Source organism: Gossypium hirsutum, chromosome D12 (assembly GCF_007990345.1).
Source record: "Gossypium hirsutum isolate 1008001.06 chromosome D12, Gossypium_hirsutum_v2.1, whole genome shotgun sequence".
Taxonomy (NCBI): Eukaryota; Viridiplantae; Streptophyta; class Magnoliopsida; order Malvales; family Malvaceae; genus Gossypium; species Gossypium hirsutum.
In genome coordinates, this window is record NC_053448.1 from 47,689,977 (window position 1) to 47,709,560 (window position 19,584).

General features: G+C 31.3%; 1 protein-coding gene across 1 annotated transcript; it reads left to right on the plus strand.

Moving 5' to 3' along the window:
- The first annotated feature begins 4,968 nt into the window (after positions 1-4,968).
- LOC107946246 (cytochrome P450 71B36) lies at positions 4,969-18,640 on the plus strand. The gene is made up of 2 exons (XM_016880491.2): positions 4,969-6,271; positions 17,693-18,640. Exons 1-2 carry the CDS (start codon positions 5,357-5,359, stop codon positions 18,323-18,325), a joined length of 1,548 nt encoding a protein of 515 aa, XP_016735980.1. The 5' UTR covers positions 4,969-5,356; the 3' UTR covers positions 18,326-18,640.
- The last annotated feature ends 944 nt before the right edge of the window (positions 18,641-19,584 follow it).

A 19,584-nucleotide genomic window follows, 5' to 3' on the forward strand; every position in this document is an offset into this window, starting at 1 on the left:
TAATTATCATGGGCCAAACAGAAATTATCATGAATGAAATGATGATTTCATATATTGTGTCACAATTAATTTTCTCTAGTTAATTTAAATTAATTAAAAGATAGATAATAAAAAATTATATCATCACTAATTAATTTAAACTAATTAAAAAATAAATAATAAAAAATTATATTATCACTAATAAATTAAATTATTTAAGTGATAATATTTGACCGCACCTCGACATGCGTGCTCTAATGCTTAGAAATATGCAATTAAATATGAAATGATGTATCATGTCTGCAAGTGTACAAGTCAAATTGTACCATAGTTAATTTTACAACGAAATACTTTAAAAGTATTCCGAGGATTATACCCAATGGAGGTTTGTTTAAACTAAATTAACATTAAATCTTAACACCCTAAATTAAGTCCAAGCAGCTACTAGCATACTTATCATAGTACAACTAAAATTAAGAGTTTGAAGTGTCAAGAATTAAAGTGCATAAATAACAAAATTCCAAATTATATCAAATTTAACAAGTAGAAGAATGATTAACGCCCATGGTTGTGATTAACCTAAAATCGGGGATTTTACCTACTAATTAAAAACTAACCTAGTTAATAAATTTCGGCATATAACTAAATTAATTAATTGACTTAGTCCACTTATCTTTCGACCTGGTGAAATTAAATAAGGCTAGGCTAGATTGGTTCTAAGTAGAATATTCTTTCGGTCTCATCTACTTAAATTACTTCCCAAACTGTAACAAGAAAGAAAATTGATTTAATATGATTAATTAGTGAATATTAATCTTTTATGACAAAAATAGACTAAATTGAAAAGTTATAAAAGTTTATAATAAAATATTTGATAAGTGAATAATGTAATAAAGAATGTAACATCATAGTGCTTTGACCAGATGTTCGAGTTGAGTATGGGGGTGTTACAATGAACAGAGCCTTATCAGTTTGGAAAATGTCTTACGGAAAAATTTTGGTAAGACATTTTATGGGAACAATGGGGTAATTTTATGCTGATCGGAAAACATTTTATGTTGACCATCCTATTTTACATGAAACAAATATATAAAAAAAGGCTAAAAGATATTTTTTGCAAAAGTTTTTAATTTGAAACGAATAGAATTAAATTTAGATTTTAACAATAGAAAATAAAAATAAAGAATATAATTGCTCTATGGAACCCTTGGCAAACTTACTCCCAAAAACGCCAATAATCAAATGAATTTTCCCTACGAAACCCTAAGAGAAGGACCCTTAAAAATATCGATAATCAAATTTTGAAGGTTGAAAAGTTTTCAACTTTGGAAAGACTAAAGCATAACAAACTTCAATGGAATAATAAGAGTGAAATCACTTAAACCCTTAAAATACTCTTTACATCTCACAAACATTATTCCACCCATAAAAAAATACACTTTATTCCTAGCATACCAAGGGAGGTGGCTAAGCTTAATTGTAGGCTGAAAATACAAGTAGTTAATCAACAATAAACTTACACTTAAACTCTCAATTATAGGAGGGTAGGGGCTCTCCAACTCCTTTACTCCGCCATTGATATCTATAATTCAATATCCGTGGTTCATATCACCAATATCTCTTTAATTAAGGTAAGTAAATTACACTTAAACTCTTAAAAACAAATTTTACTTAATTCAATCTCTTCACCAATTATAACACTTTGTAAAAATTTTTCAAGTTGCAACTGATGCAGTAATTAACAATTATAACTCGTATTAATTTAAATTTAATCGAGATCCAAAAAGTTTGAACCAAAATTTTAATTATTTAAATATAAAATGATTTGAACACATTAAATGAACCGGTTCAATTTTATCTAATCAAAAATCAACCTAAACTACTCAGACTGACAAGTGATAAAATCTATGTAATTTATACCGGTTTACATTTGATGAACCAATAGTGATACCATTTGAAAAAGAATGAAGAAATATCGATATAAATTGCGTATTTTGAATAACGTCATCTCATTAAATTTATTTCACATATATATATAAAATTTGTGATTCATTTATAATACTATATTTCAACTTTGATTTACTATAATTTTATATTTAAAATTTTAATTTTAATGTAAATTTATATAATATTAATGGTGCTAACACTATTTTTTTAAAGTGATATGGAAATTGTTAATGTGGGATTTTATTAAATAAATTTTTATATAAATATATACTTTTAGTGTATATGATATTTATTATTTTAATTTAATAAAATGCGATTTCTAACTTCCAAGAAAAATAACATCACATGAAGATAACAAATTTAATGGTACATGAAATATAGAAATTCCACTAGGTTACGCACTCCGCCTAAATTTGTTTTTCCATAAAAGTGAGGAATGGGCTACTCCTAAATCAACGTCGTCTCCATCATAACCTAATAAGTCTAAGCCCAGAAGCCGATGCTTTTACCAAAAATATAAAAGCAATCTTTTTCTTTTATTTGGATACATTCACTAATCGTGAATGGCATCGGGTAATCCCAAATAAATCCAATTATATTTTACTTAATCTCAAATTTTTATATATATAAACCCATATTATTTATTTAATAAAAATTATAATCTTACAACCCTCTCTTTAGTATCTTCATTGTAAACTTATCATACAATTAATATTGTGAATTTCCACCAAATAAATTAGTAAGTGAGAATTATGCTTAGGAATGAAATCAACAAAATTAAAAGCATGTATTATTGCTTTTATGCATATTTTATTTTGCATTCTTTCACATGATTATTTATAGAGTGAGTTATCAAATTAAATTAATTAATTTATAATGCTCCAAACTAATAGTAGAATATTTAATAAGAGAACTCAACAATTTATTGAATTGATATCTTTAATTCTATTTTTATTTAATAAAATATTATTTTACTTAAAATTTAATCAGCTTTCATTTAATAAATAGGGTATAAAAACCTAATGTAATAAAGATATAATAAAATATTGTTATAACAGATAAAACCGACAATTTGAGATTCAGAAAAAGTACTGAAATAATTGGGTTTGAAGAGAGGAGTAAACTTTTTGCATGTGAACTTCTGTTTCTGCCATGGATCAAAATCGTGCAAGTTTGCTAGATTGTGATAGGGTCATTAATTTAGTAACATTTGCTTTCAATCAAAGGGAATGGAAGGCAAGGCAAGAGGGGTAATCGAGTTGGATCTTACTTAAAAATTGAATTTCTCATAGTATTATTTGTTTTACAATATTAGAAATGGAGACGAGGGTATGTCCATATCCATCAAGTGTTGATATTTTTATTTTCATTATGATCATAACATGTTTTAAAATGAAAACTAATTTCGAACCCATCATGTTAATCAGTGTTAAGAAAATGTATAATTGCTACAATAAAAACGACGTCGCAAACCTCCTCAAATATAAATTAATATATTAAAATGTTGAGCGTCACCCTCTCTCCAAACTCCAAACCAATTCACGTGAGTGCGTTTAGCATATAGGCTTTCAGGATATTTCTCTTTTAGGTCCCTCAATTTAAACTTTATTTTAGTTCTAACATTTTTTTTTTGATGTAGTCATTGCTTTTAATATTTTTGAATTTCATTTACATCTTATGTGGTTCTTTTAATTATTAAAGCCTTTATATGTATATGGTGAAGATTCAATTTGATTAATTAATCAAAATTAAAATTATTATACAATTAATCTATATTAAAAGAGACAGACACAACTACAAATTGAATCTTCACCATATACAAACAAAGGCATTAATAGTTAGAATTAATTATTAATCAAAATTATTGTACATTCTGAAAAAAATCAAAATTAAACTTGTTCTACAATTAATCTATATTAAAAGAAACTTGTAAATAGGCACAACTTAAAAAATACATATAAGACAGATTTAATCTCTAATCATATAAATACAAAGGCATTCATAATTTTAAAAAATCATATAAGATGTAAACTAAATTAAAAAATATTAAATTAAAACTATGAATTAATGTTCGAATTAAAATAAAGTTTAAAATTGAAGGACCTAAATTAGAAATATGCCAAATCTACTTGATTTGGAGTAGAGGTGTTCATGGGTCAGACCTATGCAAGGTATTTAGGCCACTTTTCTGAACCCAAGCCCAGCCCAAAAATAGACATACTTTTTTCCCAAGCTCGACCCAAATTCAGAAAAGTAAACCTGGACCCAACCCGTCCCGCCCCGCTCATATATGATTTTTTAGATTAATTTTTATTTAAAATTATTTTTTAAAAAATATAATACACTATATGCACTAAAAAAAGCTAAAATAAATTTTTTCTAATAAATTTAAAAAAATTAAAAAAGTATTTATATTAAAAAACACTACCATAAATATAATAAATATTTTATTGTATTAAATATATATAATTACACTTTAACATATATATAATTAATATAATATTATTTTATAATATAATAGTTGGGCTGGGCCGGCCTCTATAAAAAACAAGCCTTAAATTTTACATAAGTCTATTTTTAAGACTCATATTTTATCTAAACTTTTTCATTTTTCAAATGAGCTTTCAGATTTAGACAAATAACATGATCTATGAATAAATTTAGTTTGGAGAATGTGATCCATCCAAGTGCGACACCACCATTATTTATTTATTTTATTATTTTAATATTATTTAATTTATATTTTGGGTGATGCGGCCCCTGGGATATGGGACACCACTTTTTAGTGTAGCAATTCGTAATTAATTTAGAATTCAGACTATTTTCGAAATTAATTATTTTTAATATTATTTCGATAAATTTCCCCCATATTTCTTTGAGGGGTTTGGTGCCTACATGTGTGCCGCCTTGAGTTTTGTTCTTTCTTTTTTGTTTTTTTTGAGTTTCAATCTAATAAACTTTTACTTTCATGTTCTTTCTAGACTGCCACTCATAATGTTTACTACTCAAAAATTTACTACCAAGGGAAAATAAAACCAATTAAGGATATTTGGATAGAGTTTATATTGTTCACGTTTAAATCTTTTTTTCTTACACTGTAGAATTATTATAATATCTAATTTTATTGTTCTCGTTGTTTTATATTAACAGTAGATAGACGTATTATCTATCCAAAGAGACCTTTAAGACTCTTTTAAATAGACAGTACGATACATTTAACTTATTTTTTACCTTATAATATCTAATTTTATTATTATTATTATTATTCATTGCATTATTTACAGTACCAATAATTAGTTGTAGAGACGTGGAGCACTGGTTCACCGCTAAGACAGGATAAAAGGAGAAAGTATACCTTGTAATCAAGATGGTGCCATAGCCAGCCCTTTCCACCAGTAAAAGAGAGGCTGAGGCTTTGCAAAACTCAGTTATGATGCCTTTGATTAGCTCACTTGTTTGGGTTCCTTTTCTCCTTCTTCCCCTGCTGCTGCTGCTGCTACTCTCCAAGCAGAAGACCCATCAAGTTAAGAAAGAACACAATTACAAGCTTCCTCCCAGTCCTCCCAGGCTACCAATTATAGGTAACCTGCACCAGCTTGGTGAATTGCCACACAGTTCTCTTTCCCAACTTTCTCGCAAATATGGTCCAGTCATGCTCCTTCATCTAGGTCGTATACCGGTGCTTATTGTTTCATCAGCCGAGGCGGCGAAGGAAGTCTTAAAGGTCAATGATCTTGCTTGTTGCAGCAGGCCTCGGCTGGCTGCTGTTGGGAGGCTTTCATACAATTATTTAGACGTAGCATTTGCGCCATACAGTGAATATTGGAGAGAACTGCGGAAGATATGCGTTCTCGAGCTTTTCAGTGTGAAAAGAGTGAAGTCTTTCCGGTTCATTAGAGAAGCCGAAGTTGGTTCCATAATGGAATCCATCTCATCGTCGTCAACCCATCCGGTGAACGTGACAGAGAAGGTATTTGCTTTAACTGGAAGCATAATATTTAGAATTGCTTTCGGCAAGTCTTTCCAGGGAAGTGAGTACGATCGTGCTAAGTTCTACGAATTGGTTCACGATGCCGAGACGGTGGCCGGAGCTTTCTCCTCCGATGAATGCTTTCCGAGATTCGGTTGGATTATAGATAGGTTAAACGGTCATAATGGAAGAGTTGAGAAAGTTTTTGGTCAATTAGATGCGTTGTTCCAACAGGTGATCGATGAGCATCTTAAACCTGGAAGGACACAGGATCACGAAGACATTATTGACGTCATGCTTAAAATAGAAAAGGAGCAAATTGATGAACATGGTCATGCTTGGCTCACCAAAAATCATATCAAGGCAGTACTTTTGGTAAGTATTATTTGCCAAATACCATCATTTTTAATTATGTTTTGCACTAATAATGAAAGAGAGAACAAAGACCAAGTCCAAAGCAATTAGATCTACCCTATTCATCACATCCTAACATATTTTACTTTAATAGGTTTAAAAAAGACCAAAGACATTTTTCCAATTCGCATGACATAAGACTATCTACGAACTACCTTCTTAGCTTTCCACCTAATCCAACAAAAACTCAAATTATGGAACTAAAACACAAGAGCTCGATAGCTCGAAATTAACTTACCCAAAGCCATCATCACCAATCCGCTTCGGAACGGAAATTACTTGAAAACAGCCACACTTAATCATGATACCATTTATACGAATAGCCTTCAACCAAAAAATAATGCTTCACGGACCGCAAAAGCTTCAACAAGCTTTGGCTCCAACCTGGCTCAATAATTGCCTGTAGGAGCCTTAAATAATATACAAACATGCTTTTAAAAAGTTCAAACCAAATTACTTAAATTAGTATCATCCTAAAAAATATAGTTTTGAGACATCAATAAAATAATGACATATCATCAAAATTTAAAGATACACACCTAATACTAAACACTCATCTATGGTATTTTTCTATTACAGAAAACTAATTAAAATTTTGAAATATATATATATATATATTGAAACTATAACCAAAATAGCCCATGAGAAAAAAATTGAAAACCCCGAAATAAATAATTAAAAATTAAAAGAAGAAATAAAAGAAAAAAATCAAAAATAAAAAATTTATAGCCACTACTACTTGTATTATTAAACTATGTTATTTGACTAAAAGTTAAAAAAAATAGAAAACAATTTAAAATAATAAAAAAACCACCGCCAATAAATTAAATTTTTCTTAAAAAATTAGTTGATAAAAATTATTAACTTTTAGAAAAAAAAATTAAAAATGATTAAAAATATATAAAAGGAAGAAAAGATGTTTATTTATTATTTTAAAAAATAATTATTTCAAATAATTTAATTAAAGTTAAATTAAATTGAAGAAGATATTAAATATCGATAAGTGTATCATATTACTTTATTATATTATGATCATATTAAAAAATATAGTTTTTAGGCATCAATAAAATGGTGTCACGTCATTAAATTTTAAAGATAACAAAATATTATTATATACTCATCTGTATTTAATATCTTCTCCAACTTAATTTAACTTTAATTAAATTACTTAAAATAATTATTTTTTAAAATTATAAACAAATATTTTTTCTTCTTTTTCAAAGTTTAATCATTTTATTTATTTCCATAAGTTAATATTTTTTATTTTTGTGCAAGCAATTTAAAAAAAATAGTAATTTTTGTGCAAATTTTTTCATGTCATTGACACGTATTTTTGGTAATTATTTAACGCTAAATCTCGAACCTTGAACATTAAATCTTGAACCTCGAACCCTAAGGTTCAAGGTTTGGGTTTGAGATTTAAGGTTAATGATTCGAGTTTGGGTTTTGAGTTTAGAGTTTAAGGGTTTGGGATTACGGATTCAAGATTCAAGGTTTAAGGGTTCGAGGTTATGGGTTACGAGTTTGGAATTTAGGATTTGGGTTTAAGGTTTAAGGGTTTGAGATTATAGGTTTAGGGTTTTGAGATTCTAGATTTTGGGTTCAGGGTTTGAGATTCTTGATTCAATGTTCAGAGTTTCGGGTTTAGAGTAAAAAATATACTAAAATTATGTGTTAATGACATAGAAAAATTGTTGAAATGTTGATAAATAATTGAAAAGGGACCATGAATAATGTGGTGGGAATGGTTCATAAAATAATTAGTTTACGGAAGAGTGTATAATAATGAATTCATGTTTTTAAAATTTGATGATGTGATAAAATTTTATTGGCACCTAAAAATGTTAGTTTTTAGGATATATTATATTATATTATAAGTTTAAATTGTAAATTAATACTTAAATTATGAACTTTTTTTCAACTTCATACTTAAAATTCTCTTTTTTGTTCAAGGTGATATTTAATCTATATTCAGTTAATCTAAGTAACCCAAAAGCTAAATGGAAATTAAAAAAATTCTCCAATCAATTATATTGTGCCACATCACCTTCAATTTTAATTTTTTAACTCTTTTTTTCATTTTCCTTGTTTCTTTAACGCTATCTTTTTCCCTTTTTTTTTCTTCCTTTCTTTTTCCTTATCTTCAGCCCTCCTAACTCTCTCTTCCTCTATTATTTATTCTTCCTACCCAAAAACTCCTGCACTATTGTCATTGCCTCGCCACCTCCTACCCCGTGTCTTTGAACTTTTCCACCAATGTCGTCGCTTCCTCTGCAATAGCAAAAGCTGCCACTTTAATTTTTTCAATAATGACCTTTCTCTCCTCCGTTGTCGACATAGTTTCCCTCTTCCAGTAACGATTACTGTCACTCCATGTCAGCTTCGAACTCGACCAAGCTCCAACTCTTTACAAAACAATACAATGGAACCGCCAAAAGACTAGCTAATAAGATGATGACTGTAAAAACGAGCGAAAAGACTTGATTTAGTGAACCAATGAGATTGTAAGCTAAAAGGTAAACAACGACAATGACAGCGACTATGCTGAATATTGTGAAATAGCGAGTTTCTTCCTTCTCTGCAGCGATGGTGGTGATTGGGGGATTTTATAGAAGAAGAAGATCACGAGAAGGCGAACAACAAAAGGGATGACGAAGAGCATGATGAGGAATCGAGCAAGGTCATTGGAGAATAGGGCGAAGTATAGGTCGAAGAAGATGGCAGTGCTACCCTTTTAAGATGTCGGGGACTGGACGATGGTTGCACTGGAAGTTGCGGATGCAAGTCACTAACACGGCAGTGTTCATCCACATCGTGTCGTTGCCTCTTGTGCACATAAGTATACACATCTTCCAATAAGAAACTGGTTGAATTTTTTAACTAACAACAAGCCTTTGAGCACCATAACCTATTGTTGTGCGGAAGCGTGTAAAAGAGTAAAATTATTGTACTAAAAAATCACATTAAGTTTAATTCCCAGGAAAGAGAGGTGGATCACAAGGATCGCTTAAGTACCAGGTCTTTTCTAGCCAGAATATCCCTCAATCGTAATTTAATAGCACAATAAATCACTACAATCACACTCACAATTCATGCAGAATAATACAATAAAGAACACAAGAATTTAACGAGGTTCAACAAATTTTGCCTACGTCCTCGGGCACTACCAAATATATTTCACTCCAAAATACAAGTGAGAATTTACAAAGAGAGAGAGAGAGAGAGAAAATGCCTTAAGTAGAGAATGACAAATTTGGGATGATCAAGAAAAGAAATGGTTAGGCCTATTTATAGTTGAGGTTCAGGGATCAAAATTGCAATTATCTTATGCCAAATCTCAATTCCACTTTTGGTGCCTTAAATCTTAAATTTTGATACCCATATCTTTTTGATATTTATATCTTTCTGGTACCTATATCTTTGACTTTCTATAAATATGGATGATTTCTAATAATCTCCACCTTGAAGATTTGATTCGAATAATCTTATCTTCACACAATTCTCTCTGCCTTTGTCAACAACACTTGATAATGCCTTCTTCAACTGTTAAACTTGCCTAGCTTTCATAAACTGATCAAATCGCTTGTATCACAGCCTCGATTATTTCAATCCATAAAGCGACTTTGTTAGTTTGCAAACCCAATTTTCTTTATCAGCAACCTTGAATCCATTTGGCTGAGTCATATAGATTTCCTCTTCTAAATCACCAAGTAAAAATGCGGTCTTCACATCGAGCTGAACTAGTTCAAGATCATATTACGCAATCAAGGCTAGCAAAATCCGGATAGACGAATTCTTCACAACTGGAGAAAACACTTCATTGTAGTATATTCCTTCTTTTTGAACGTAACCCTTAGCTACCAATCTAGCCATGTATCGAACTTCATTTTTACCGAGAAATCCTTCCTTCTTTGCATATACCCATTTGCATCCAATTGCCTCATTTCCTTTGGGTAGTGTCACCAACTCCTAAGTCTTATTTTTATGAAGAGACTACATTTCTTCATTCATAGCTTGCTTCCACTTTACACCATCAGGGTTACTTCTTGCTTCTGTGTAAGTAGAAGGAATATCATCATCTGCAATTGAAAGTGCATAGGCCACCATATCATCAAAGTGAGCAGGCATACGAATCTCTTTTCTTGGCCTCCTATATGCAATTGAATCATGTTGCTGTAGAAGTTCTTGGGTCGAAACTTCTTCATCATTTGTTCCTTCAATATTAGCTGGATCATCATTAACCTTTTCAAGCTCCACCTGCTGCAAAGTGCCATTGGTTTTGTTATCCTTTTGTGAATACTTGTTCTTCATCATGGCTGATTCATCAAAAGTCACATCTCTACTGAAAACAATCTTCCTTGTATCAGGACACTAGAGACGATATCCTTTTACTCCTCCAATTATACCCATGAATAATGCTTTCTTTGTTCTTGAGTCTAACTTAGATTCTTTTACATGATAATATACAGTGGAACCAAAAACATGTAAAGAATCATAATCAGTAGCAGGTTTACCAGCCTACCTCTCCATAGGATTTTTTTCTATTTATTGCAGCTGATGGCAATCGGTTAATTAGATGGCACGCATATGTAACTGCTTCAGCCCAAAATTCCTTGCCCAATCCAGCATTGGACAACATACATCGAACTTTCTCCAGTATAGCCCGATTCATATGTTCTGCCACCCCATTCTGTTGTGGTGTATCTCAAACAGTGAAGTGTCTCACAATGCCCTCATCTTGACATAATTGTAGAAATGGATCATTCTTGTACTCAGTACCATTGTCTGATCGAAGTCGTTTGACCTTTCGACCAATCTGGGTCTCCATCATCTTCTTCCATTTCAGAAATGCATCCAAAACTTCATTTTCCTTTTCATTAGATAACTCATACTTTTCTTGAATAATCATCAACAAAAGTAACAAAATAGTGCATACCTCTCAAAGAAGCCACTTTAGTAGGTCCCCACACATCACTGTGAACGTAATCCAGAATTCATTTTGTATTGTGAATTGCTGAACCAAATTTTATTCTCGTCTGCTTGCCCAGAACGCAATGTTCACAGAATTCTAATTTGCAAGAATTTGCACCTTTCAACAAGCCTTGCTTCGCCAAACTCTGCAAAGCTTTTTCACCAGCATGTCCCAATCGCATATGCTATAACCTGGTAGCCTCTGAATCTGCATCTTTCGCAGATGCTGTTGATGTTGATCCAATAACTGTACTTCCATTTAAATAGTACAGGTTATTCCTTCTTGTGCCTTTCATCACCGTCAATACCCTTGTAATACCCTGAAAATTTTTATAGTAAAATATTATCCGTGATATAGTAAAATAAGGAAATAAAGTGACAAAAAAGGAAATTTTGAGTTATGTCAATATTGGGAAGTATATTATGACATATTGATTCAAGAAAGGATTAAATTGTAAAAGTGAGAAAAGTTTTGTGGCCCAAGAGTAAATACTCAAAATTTGAAGGATTAAAGTGTAAATATGAAAAGTTGAAGGACTAATAGTGCAAATATTTTAAGGGTGGAATGATCTAGAAACCAAGGAAAATTGATGAATTAGGACCAAATTGAATAGGTGAAGAATTATGAGGGATTAAATTATAATTTTACCAAATTAAGTGATGACTCAAGATTGGAATTTTAAAAGATCACAAAGGGCAAAATGGTCTATTGGAAGAGAGAGAAATCTAGAGACAATGATGATGTTGGAGATATTTTAGATAAATTAAATAAATAAATATTAGTTTATTAATACTTTAAATTAATTTTTAAATGATATTTTATTATTTTATTATTATTTTATATAATATATATATGTAAGGAAAGAAAGGGGAGGAGGATCACCATTCTCATGCAACTAACGTGAGAAGAAGAAGAAGAAAGAAAGTTTTCTTTTTCTTACAATTTAGTCCTTCCTCCAAAAATTCATTATTTTCACCTAAAAATTGAAAGAATTTCCGTAGCCATCAAGAGAGAAAGATAGCAAGAAGATGATAGGGATCAATAATATTAAGTTGGATTCAAGAAATAGAAGCTGGAGGAGAGAGAAAAATCAAGTTAAAGATTGAAGTCAATAAGAAAAGGTAAGTACATCAAGATTTCAATATGTTTTTAAGTTTGTTATTATTAACAAAACATGGAAATAATGTTATAGTAGAGTTTTCTTACATAAGGTCCTATGTTCTTGATATGTTAGTGAAGAGAAAATAAGAGAAAGTGATGAGAAATGGTGTAGAAAAAGAAAATAAGGGTGTTATAACATGGTAATTAATATCTTGCACTAAAACAGTTATGGACAACAGTAGTAGTCTAACTTTGAAAATTCACCAAAAATTGTAGAAATCTAATTACAGGATGAATAAAATATTATATTAAATCTTATTTAGTATAGTTTCTTATAGAAGAAACGGTGTAAGTAATGGATTTTTAAATCATGAAATATAATGAATTTTGTGAGACAAGGTCAGCATGAATTCGGGTTCCCCTATTCTGACTTTGGAAAATCATCAAAAATTGGATAAAAATAATTAGGGGCTTAAATTTATATTTTTAGAATCTTGAATGAACCTATTTTCAATAGAAATAAACTTGAATACCATTAAAATTATGTACGAGGAGATAATTAATTTTTAGTAAAGAAGGGTTAGAACTGTCAGACAACAGAACAGGGGTAACTTTAAAGAATAAACTGTACTTATTGGCTAAACAAAAAATTCTGAAAATTTTATGCCAAGAATATATATGCGTCTAGTTTCAGGGAAAATTTTTTGATCTTAATTTGGAGCTCTATAGCTCCAGATATAAATAATTTAGTGACTATGACACAAATGGACAGCTTGAATATTCATAAAAGTAAATAAAAAAATATATATATAGATAATGTTACTTACAAGTGTGTTATATACATTAAGGATGTGGAATGGAGAGGAGGAGGAGGAAAACATATATGAATATTCATTTAGCATGGCTAATTTGCATATTTTAGGCTCAGGGACTAAATTGAATAAAAGTAAAACTTTATGGGCAATTTTGTAAAAATGTCAGAAATGACCAAATTGCATGAAATAGATTATTTTATTATTTAAATTATAAAATTGAATAAACTTATTAATTTAGTTCAAGATAGGGGAAAAACATGTTTGAGGGATTAAATTGAAAAGTGTTGAAATTATGGAAAATTCTGATATTTTATAGAATTCATGGATTGTTATCAATATATATGAGAATAATAGCTGAAAATAAGGATTAAATTGCAAGAATTTTATTTTCCTGACCCTAAGGATGAAATCGTCATTAATTAAAAGTTTAGGGGCAAAATGGTAATTTTGCCTAGAGCATTAATTAAATGCATTAGAATATGAAATGAATGAAAATGATGATCAAATTTATTTATAAAGATCCGGACGACTCAAATATGAGACTTGATCGTGGAAAAGAAAAGATATCGGATTAATGAAATTATAAACACAAACAAGCAATGAGGTAAGTTGGTGTAACTTGAATTGTATTTTAAATACTTGAAATATGTGGTTATGTGATGAAAATATGATTTGAATGTTCAATTCATGATATTTGATGAAATATTGATAATACTCGATATAAATTGAAAATAAATCCCGGTTGAATGAAAGGAAAATTCGATGGATCTCTGAAAAGGAATTGATGGTAAAAAGGATCTAGCCCGGACGGGTGATCCTATTCTGATATAGCCCTCCCGAAGAATACGTGTAAAATGGATTTAGCCCGGACGGGTAATCCAAATTAGGGTCTGAATTTAGCCTGGACTAGTAATTCAGATCTAAGCTCATTGAGTAATTGTCGTTGCAGGGAATTTAGCCTGGACTGGTAATCCCGACAATACTCTATGAGTTTATATTACAGGGGATTTAGCCTGGACTGGTAATCCCACTGTAAGGATGAGGTTCGCGGGAGTGTGCTCTTTGAAATGAAATGTGTAAGACCATGGTTGAAAGATACCATGGCAGCCTGATATGAAATGTGTAAGACCATGGTTGAAAGATACCATGGCAGCCTGATATGAAATGTGTAAGACCATGGTTGAAAGATACCATGGCAGCCTGATATGAAATGTGTAAGACCATGGTCGAAAGACACCATGGCAACCTGATATGAAATGTGTAAGACCATGGTTGAAAGATACCATGGCAATCTGATATGAAATGTGTAAGACCATGGTTGAAAGATACCATGGCAACATGACAGAAAATGAGTAAGACCATAGTTGAAAGACACTATGGCATCATGTCAAAGATAAATAAGACCGTGGATGGGAGACGCTATGACATCTGTTGAACAATTGATATTCAGGTAATATGTATCAGATGACGAATGGTTATATGAAATAATTATTAAGATAGATAAACGAAATAAGTATAAGTACATGGAATATAATTTATGTTAAGTTTGATATAAGCTATTACCGGAATAAATATACATAAAATATATGGAAATGATGGAGCATAAAATATTGATATAATGAAATGAATGATATATGCTTATGAAGAAACGATAAGAGAATGATATGTTTCATGACATGTACATATATGATTATCTTTGATATGTTGATACAAGGAAATTATGTAAGTAAAGACAATTATTAAACTTAAGTGTGACATGTCGAGAAAATAAGTATATCAATGTTGAATTTATATGAAATATGTGCAAGTATACTAACAATGATGTGGCTTGACGCTTAGACAAAGGTCAAGCTATTGATTGAATGGTAACATGTTTAATTATAAGAAGCATTGAAATGGTAAGTACTTAGATGAAAATAAAATTTAAGATTTTGCGAAATTTTTTATGATCCCGATGTAATTCCGGTTGGTTTTTAATGTATGTTTGGGGCTTCGAGGGCCAAATAAAGAGACGTTATGATTATTTTCAAAATATGAATAATAAATGACTCAGAATTCTCTGAAAATGTTCAATAAACTCCGGTAATGCCTCGTACCTATTCCGGCAATGGATACGGTTAGGGGTGTTACAACCCCAGCTACTACCTTTAGTAATCCATCTCTCAAAGTTATTGTAAGCCCTTTAGATTCTAGGACCCCTAATGAGATGGGATTTTTCTTCAAGCTAGGTATGTAGCGAACATCTGTCAAGACTTGAATTGAGCTGTAGTGATTCTTCAATTGGATTGTACCTACTCCCATTGTCTTACAAGCGCTGTCATTGCCCATAAAAATAACTCCACCTTCTAGTTCTTTAAGACTAGAAAACCAGTCCTTATTAGGACACATATGGTAAGTACATCCCGAATCCAAAATCCACTCATCTGTATGATATGCCATTGCCATGCCAACCAAGCTAAAGTCTGACTCATCATCATGCTCCGCTACACATGCATCAGAAATAGCCTTACCCTTTTGTAACTTAGGACAATTCTTTTTCCAATGCCCTTTCTCACAACAAAAAACACATTCATCTTTGGCAGGTCTCCCTGTGGACTTACTCCTTCTGCCAGATTTGTTGCTGTACGAACAGCCTCTTACTATTAAAACTTCTGTAGTTGTATCTCTGTGACCTTTTTTATCTTTCTTTCGAGTCTCAGATCTATACAACGCACTACTGACTACATCAAATGTAATTGTATCATTCCCATGAAGCAATGTGGTGGTAAGAGAATTCAACAACAGTAATGCCTTTTCTTTATCTTCAAATTTCTTATCCAAATTTAGCAAGTCTGCTAAAATTTTATTGAATGAGTTCACATGGTCATTCATCGACATACCGGGTGCATACGTGAATCGATAAAGTTTCTTTTTCATATAAAGCCTATTTTCAAGACTTTTTGTTAGAAAATTTTCTTCCAGTGTATCCCACAACTTCTTCGCTAATGTCTCCCTCATGACAGAGTACTTCTGCTCTTTGGCCAAACATAGGCGAATTGTTCCACATGCCTGTCTATTGATCTTGACCCACTCCTTGTCATCCATCTTGTCAGGTTTTTCTTCAAGGGCTATATCCAGCTCTTGCTGACATAAGACATCCAGGATCTCACATTGCCACATACCAAAATTATTGGTACCATTAAATTTCTCTATTTCAAATTTTACATTGGTACAGTAGTCTTTGCTGATGACGATGCATTTTCTATTTTTCTCCTCAATCCTAAGTATTATACGTGAACAGTTCTGTGAACGATCGTATTCCCCAAGTACGAATCTAGCTCTGATACTAATTGTTGTGCGGAAGCGTGTAAAAGAGTAAAATTATTGTACTAAAAAAGCACACTAAGTTCAATTCCCAAGAAAGAGAGGTGGATCACAAGGATCGCTTAAATACCAGGTCTTTCCTAGCCAGAATATCCTCAATCGTAATTTAATAGCACAATAAATCACTACAATCACACTCGCAATTCATGCAGAATAATACAATAAAAAACACAAGAATTTAACGAGGTTCAACAAATTTTGCCTACGTCCTCGGGCACTACCAAATATGTTTCACTCCAAAATACAAGTGAGAATTTACAAAGAGAGAGAGAGAGAGAAAACAATGCCTTAAGTAGAGAATGGCAAATTTGGGATGATCAAGAAGAGAAATGGTTAGGCCTATTTATAGTTGAGGTTCAGGGATCAAAATTACAATTATCTTATGCCAAATCTCAATCCCACTTTTGGTGCCTTAAATCTCAGATTTTGATACCCATATATTTTTTATACCTATATATTTCTGATACCCATATCTTTGACTTTCTATAAATATGGATGATTTCCAATACCTATCTTGAGTGGCACCAGTAGGAATGATAATTAGAGTGGGCAAATAATCAGAGTCAAGGCCAACAAGGAGACCAAAAGCCTTACTAACATCTTTAGCCACTGACAACTTGTTAAGTTGAAGCTGGGGTAAGGTTCATAAGAATCTTAATGGTGTTAGAAGAGTTTGAGAAAGTGTAGTTATTGCTTGAAATGGTTTGCACCCATACTGCAAAACAGAAGGAGAGAGAAGAAAGAAAAGAACAAGAAAAAATATATAGCATTAAAGAAATAGAAAAATAGGTAATTGAAAATAAAACTTTGACATAATTTAAATATCAATTTATTATTTAAGTCTATATTATATTATATTAAATTTTATATGATATAAATAATATATTAAAAAATTAAAAAAATGTATTATGTGAAATTTAAATGACTCAAATTTTTATATTTATATTAAACCCTAACTATAACTTAGGTTATGACTGAAATATACAAAAAAAACTTACATATAAAAAAAACATTATACAAAGGTATTCTTCTCCTTTCGTGATTTTTGTTAATATAATAATTATATAATAAGATTCAACTTCCACGATGCATATTAAACTTTTTTAAGTGGATACTTGGTTTAAATAACAGAACATGTTCTTGGGCGGCGTTGACACCAGCGCGCTTTTAGTGATCTGGGCAATGGCGGAGCTGGCCAGAAAGCCAACATTTATGAAGAAAGCTCAGGACGAAGTTCGAGGGGTGGTGGGGAAGAAAGGAAGAGTAACAGAAACCGATCTGGATCAACTTCAATACCTGAAGATGGTTTTAAAAGAAACTCTAAGATTGCATCCTCCTGTGCCCATGCTGATCGCCAGAGAAGCCATCTCACACTTCAACATTAATGGTTACCACATTTATCCCAACACACTTATCCAAATCAATGTATGGGCCATTGCAAGGGACCCAAAGTACTGGGAAAACCCTCAAGAATTCTCCCCAGAAAGGTTTATCGATAACGCCGTTGACTTCAAAGGACAGCATTTTGAGCTGTTGCCATTTGGAGGTGGCAGAAGAGGGTGCCCGGCGCTGTACATGGGAACCGTCACAACCGAGCTTTTACTCGCAAACCTCTTGTATTGTTTCGATTGGGTTTTGCCTGATGGGATGAATGAGGCAGATATTAACATGGAGGAATGGGCTGGTAAGTGCCTTACCCTCTCCAAGAAGACACCTCTTCTCCTTGTGCCAATCAAATACCTCCATGCCCAGCCATCTGCGTAGACAAATTTAATGGGAGCCAAAGTCCTTTGCTTGATGTTTGTATAATAAGACCCGACCCCATCTAAACGAGCACTTAGGCTCCTTAAATAAGAGGGATGAGTGACCCAGTGCTTTACTGGCTGTGCCTGTAAGGAAGTCCTGGTCTAGATGAAAAATAAATAATGGGTGAGAAGTGAGAAGACTAGGTATGCTGCTATTAGAGTTAAGAGTTTAGGGTGTAATGTTAGATTGATGAGTAATATGGTTGATTAGCTCTATATCCTGTTAAGTCTTCTTCTTACTGCTTGTATAATATAACCTACAAATTTTTTGCAATAATTTGTGTTAGAATATATATATATATATATATATGAGAAATGATGGTATGAAAGTTTGATTCTACATTATCCAAAATCTCTTTCCTTCCAATAAGAGAATGACAAATCAGATTTTTTTCACCCGGTTTCTAATTTTTTCCTTCTAAAAAATCTAAATCCAACTAAAAATGCTAAAAGAAATAAGAGGAAATCTGCAGATTTGTCATTCTCTTATTAGAAATAGATAGGGATGATGTGAAATCACAGTTTTATACAATTCATTCTCTTTATATATATATAGGACTGTAAATGAAGAATTTATATTTGATAGTCTAAAATATATAAATTTATATACTTATGTCACTTTTTTAAAAATAGAGTTATGTTAATAAATTTATTATTTAATACATTAGTAGTAGTAGTAGAGATTTCTAATTCCAAAGTAGGATTAAAAAGTCGGTATATGTATTTATTAAAAAAAGTCGCTATACGTCTTACCTATTGATATTTTATTCTTGGATAAATCATATCATTATTTATTAAATATGGGTAAGTTTTTATTTTAGTCACTTAATTAAAAAAATTATAATTTAGTTACTGAACTATTCAAAAGTTTTTGTTTAATTAAGTCATTGATATGTTAAATCGCTACTATGGCTTTCTCTATTAGAATTTTTTGCATCAATCGGAAGCTCTCTTTCCCCTACAAATCTATGAACTAAAATTCAAACAATTTTTTCTGTGATCTTCGACACTAACTATCAAATTGACTTGGATCTAAGGTATGTTCTTCTATTCATCAATAGGTATTGAGTTACCGTACCGGTTGTCGAATCGTCACTTGGAGCTTACTTGTAGAACTTTAAGAAAAAAAACCTTAACAACCCAATGACTTAAATAAAATTTTTAAATAGTTTAGTGACCAAATTATAACTTATTTTAATTAAATGATCAAAATAAAAA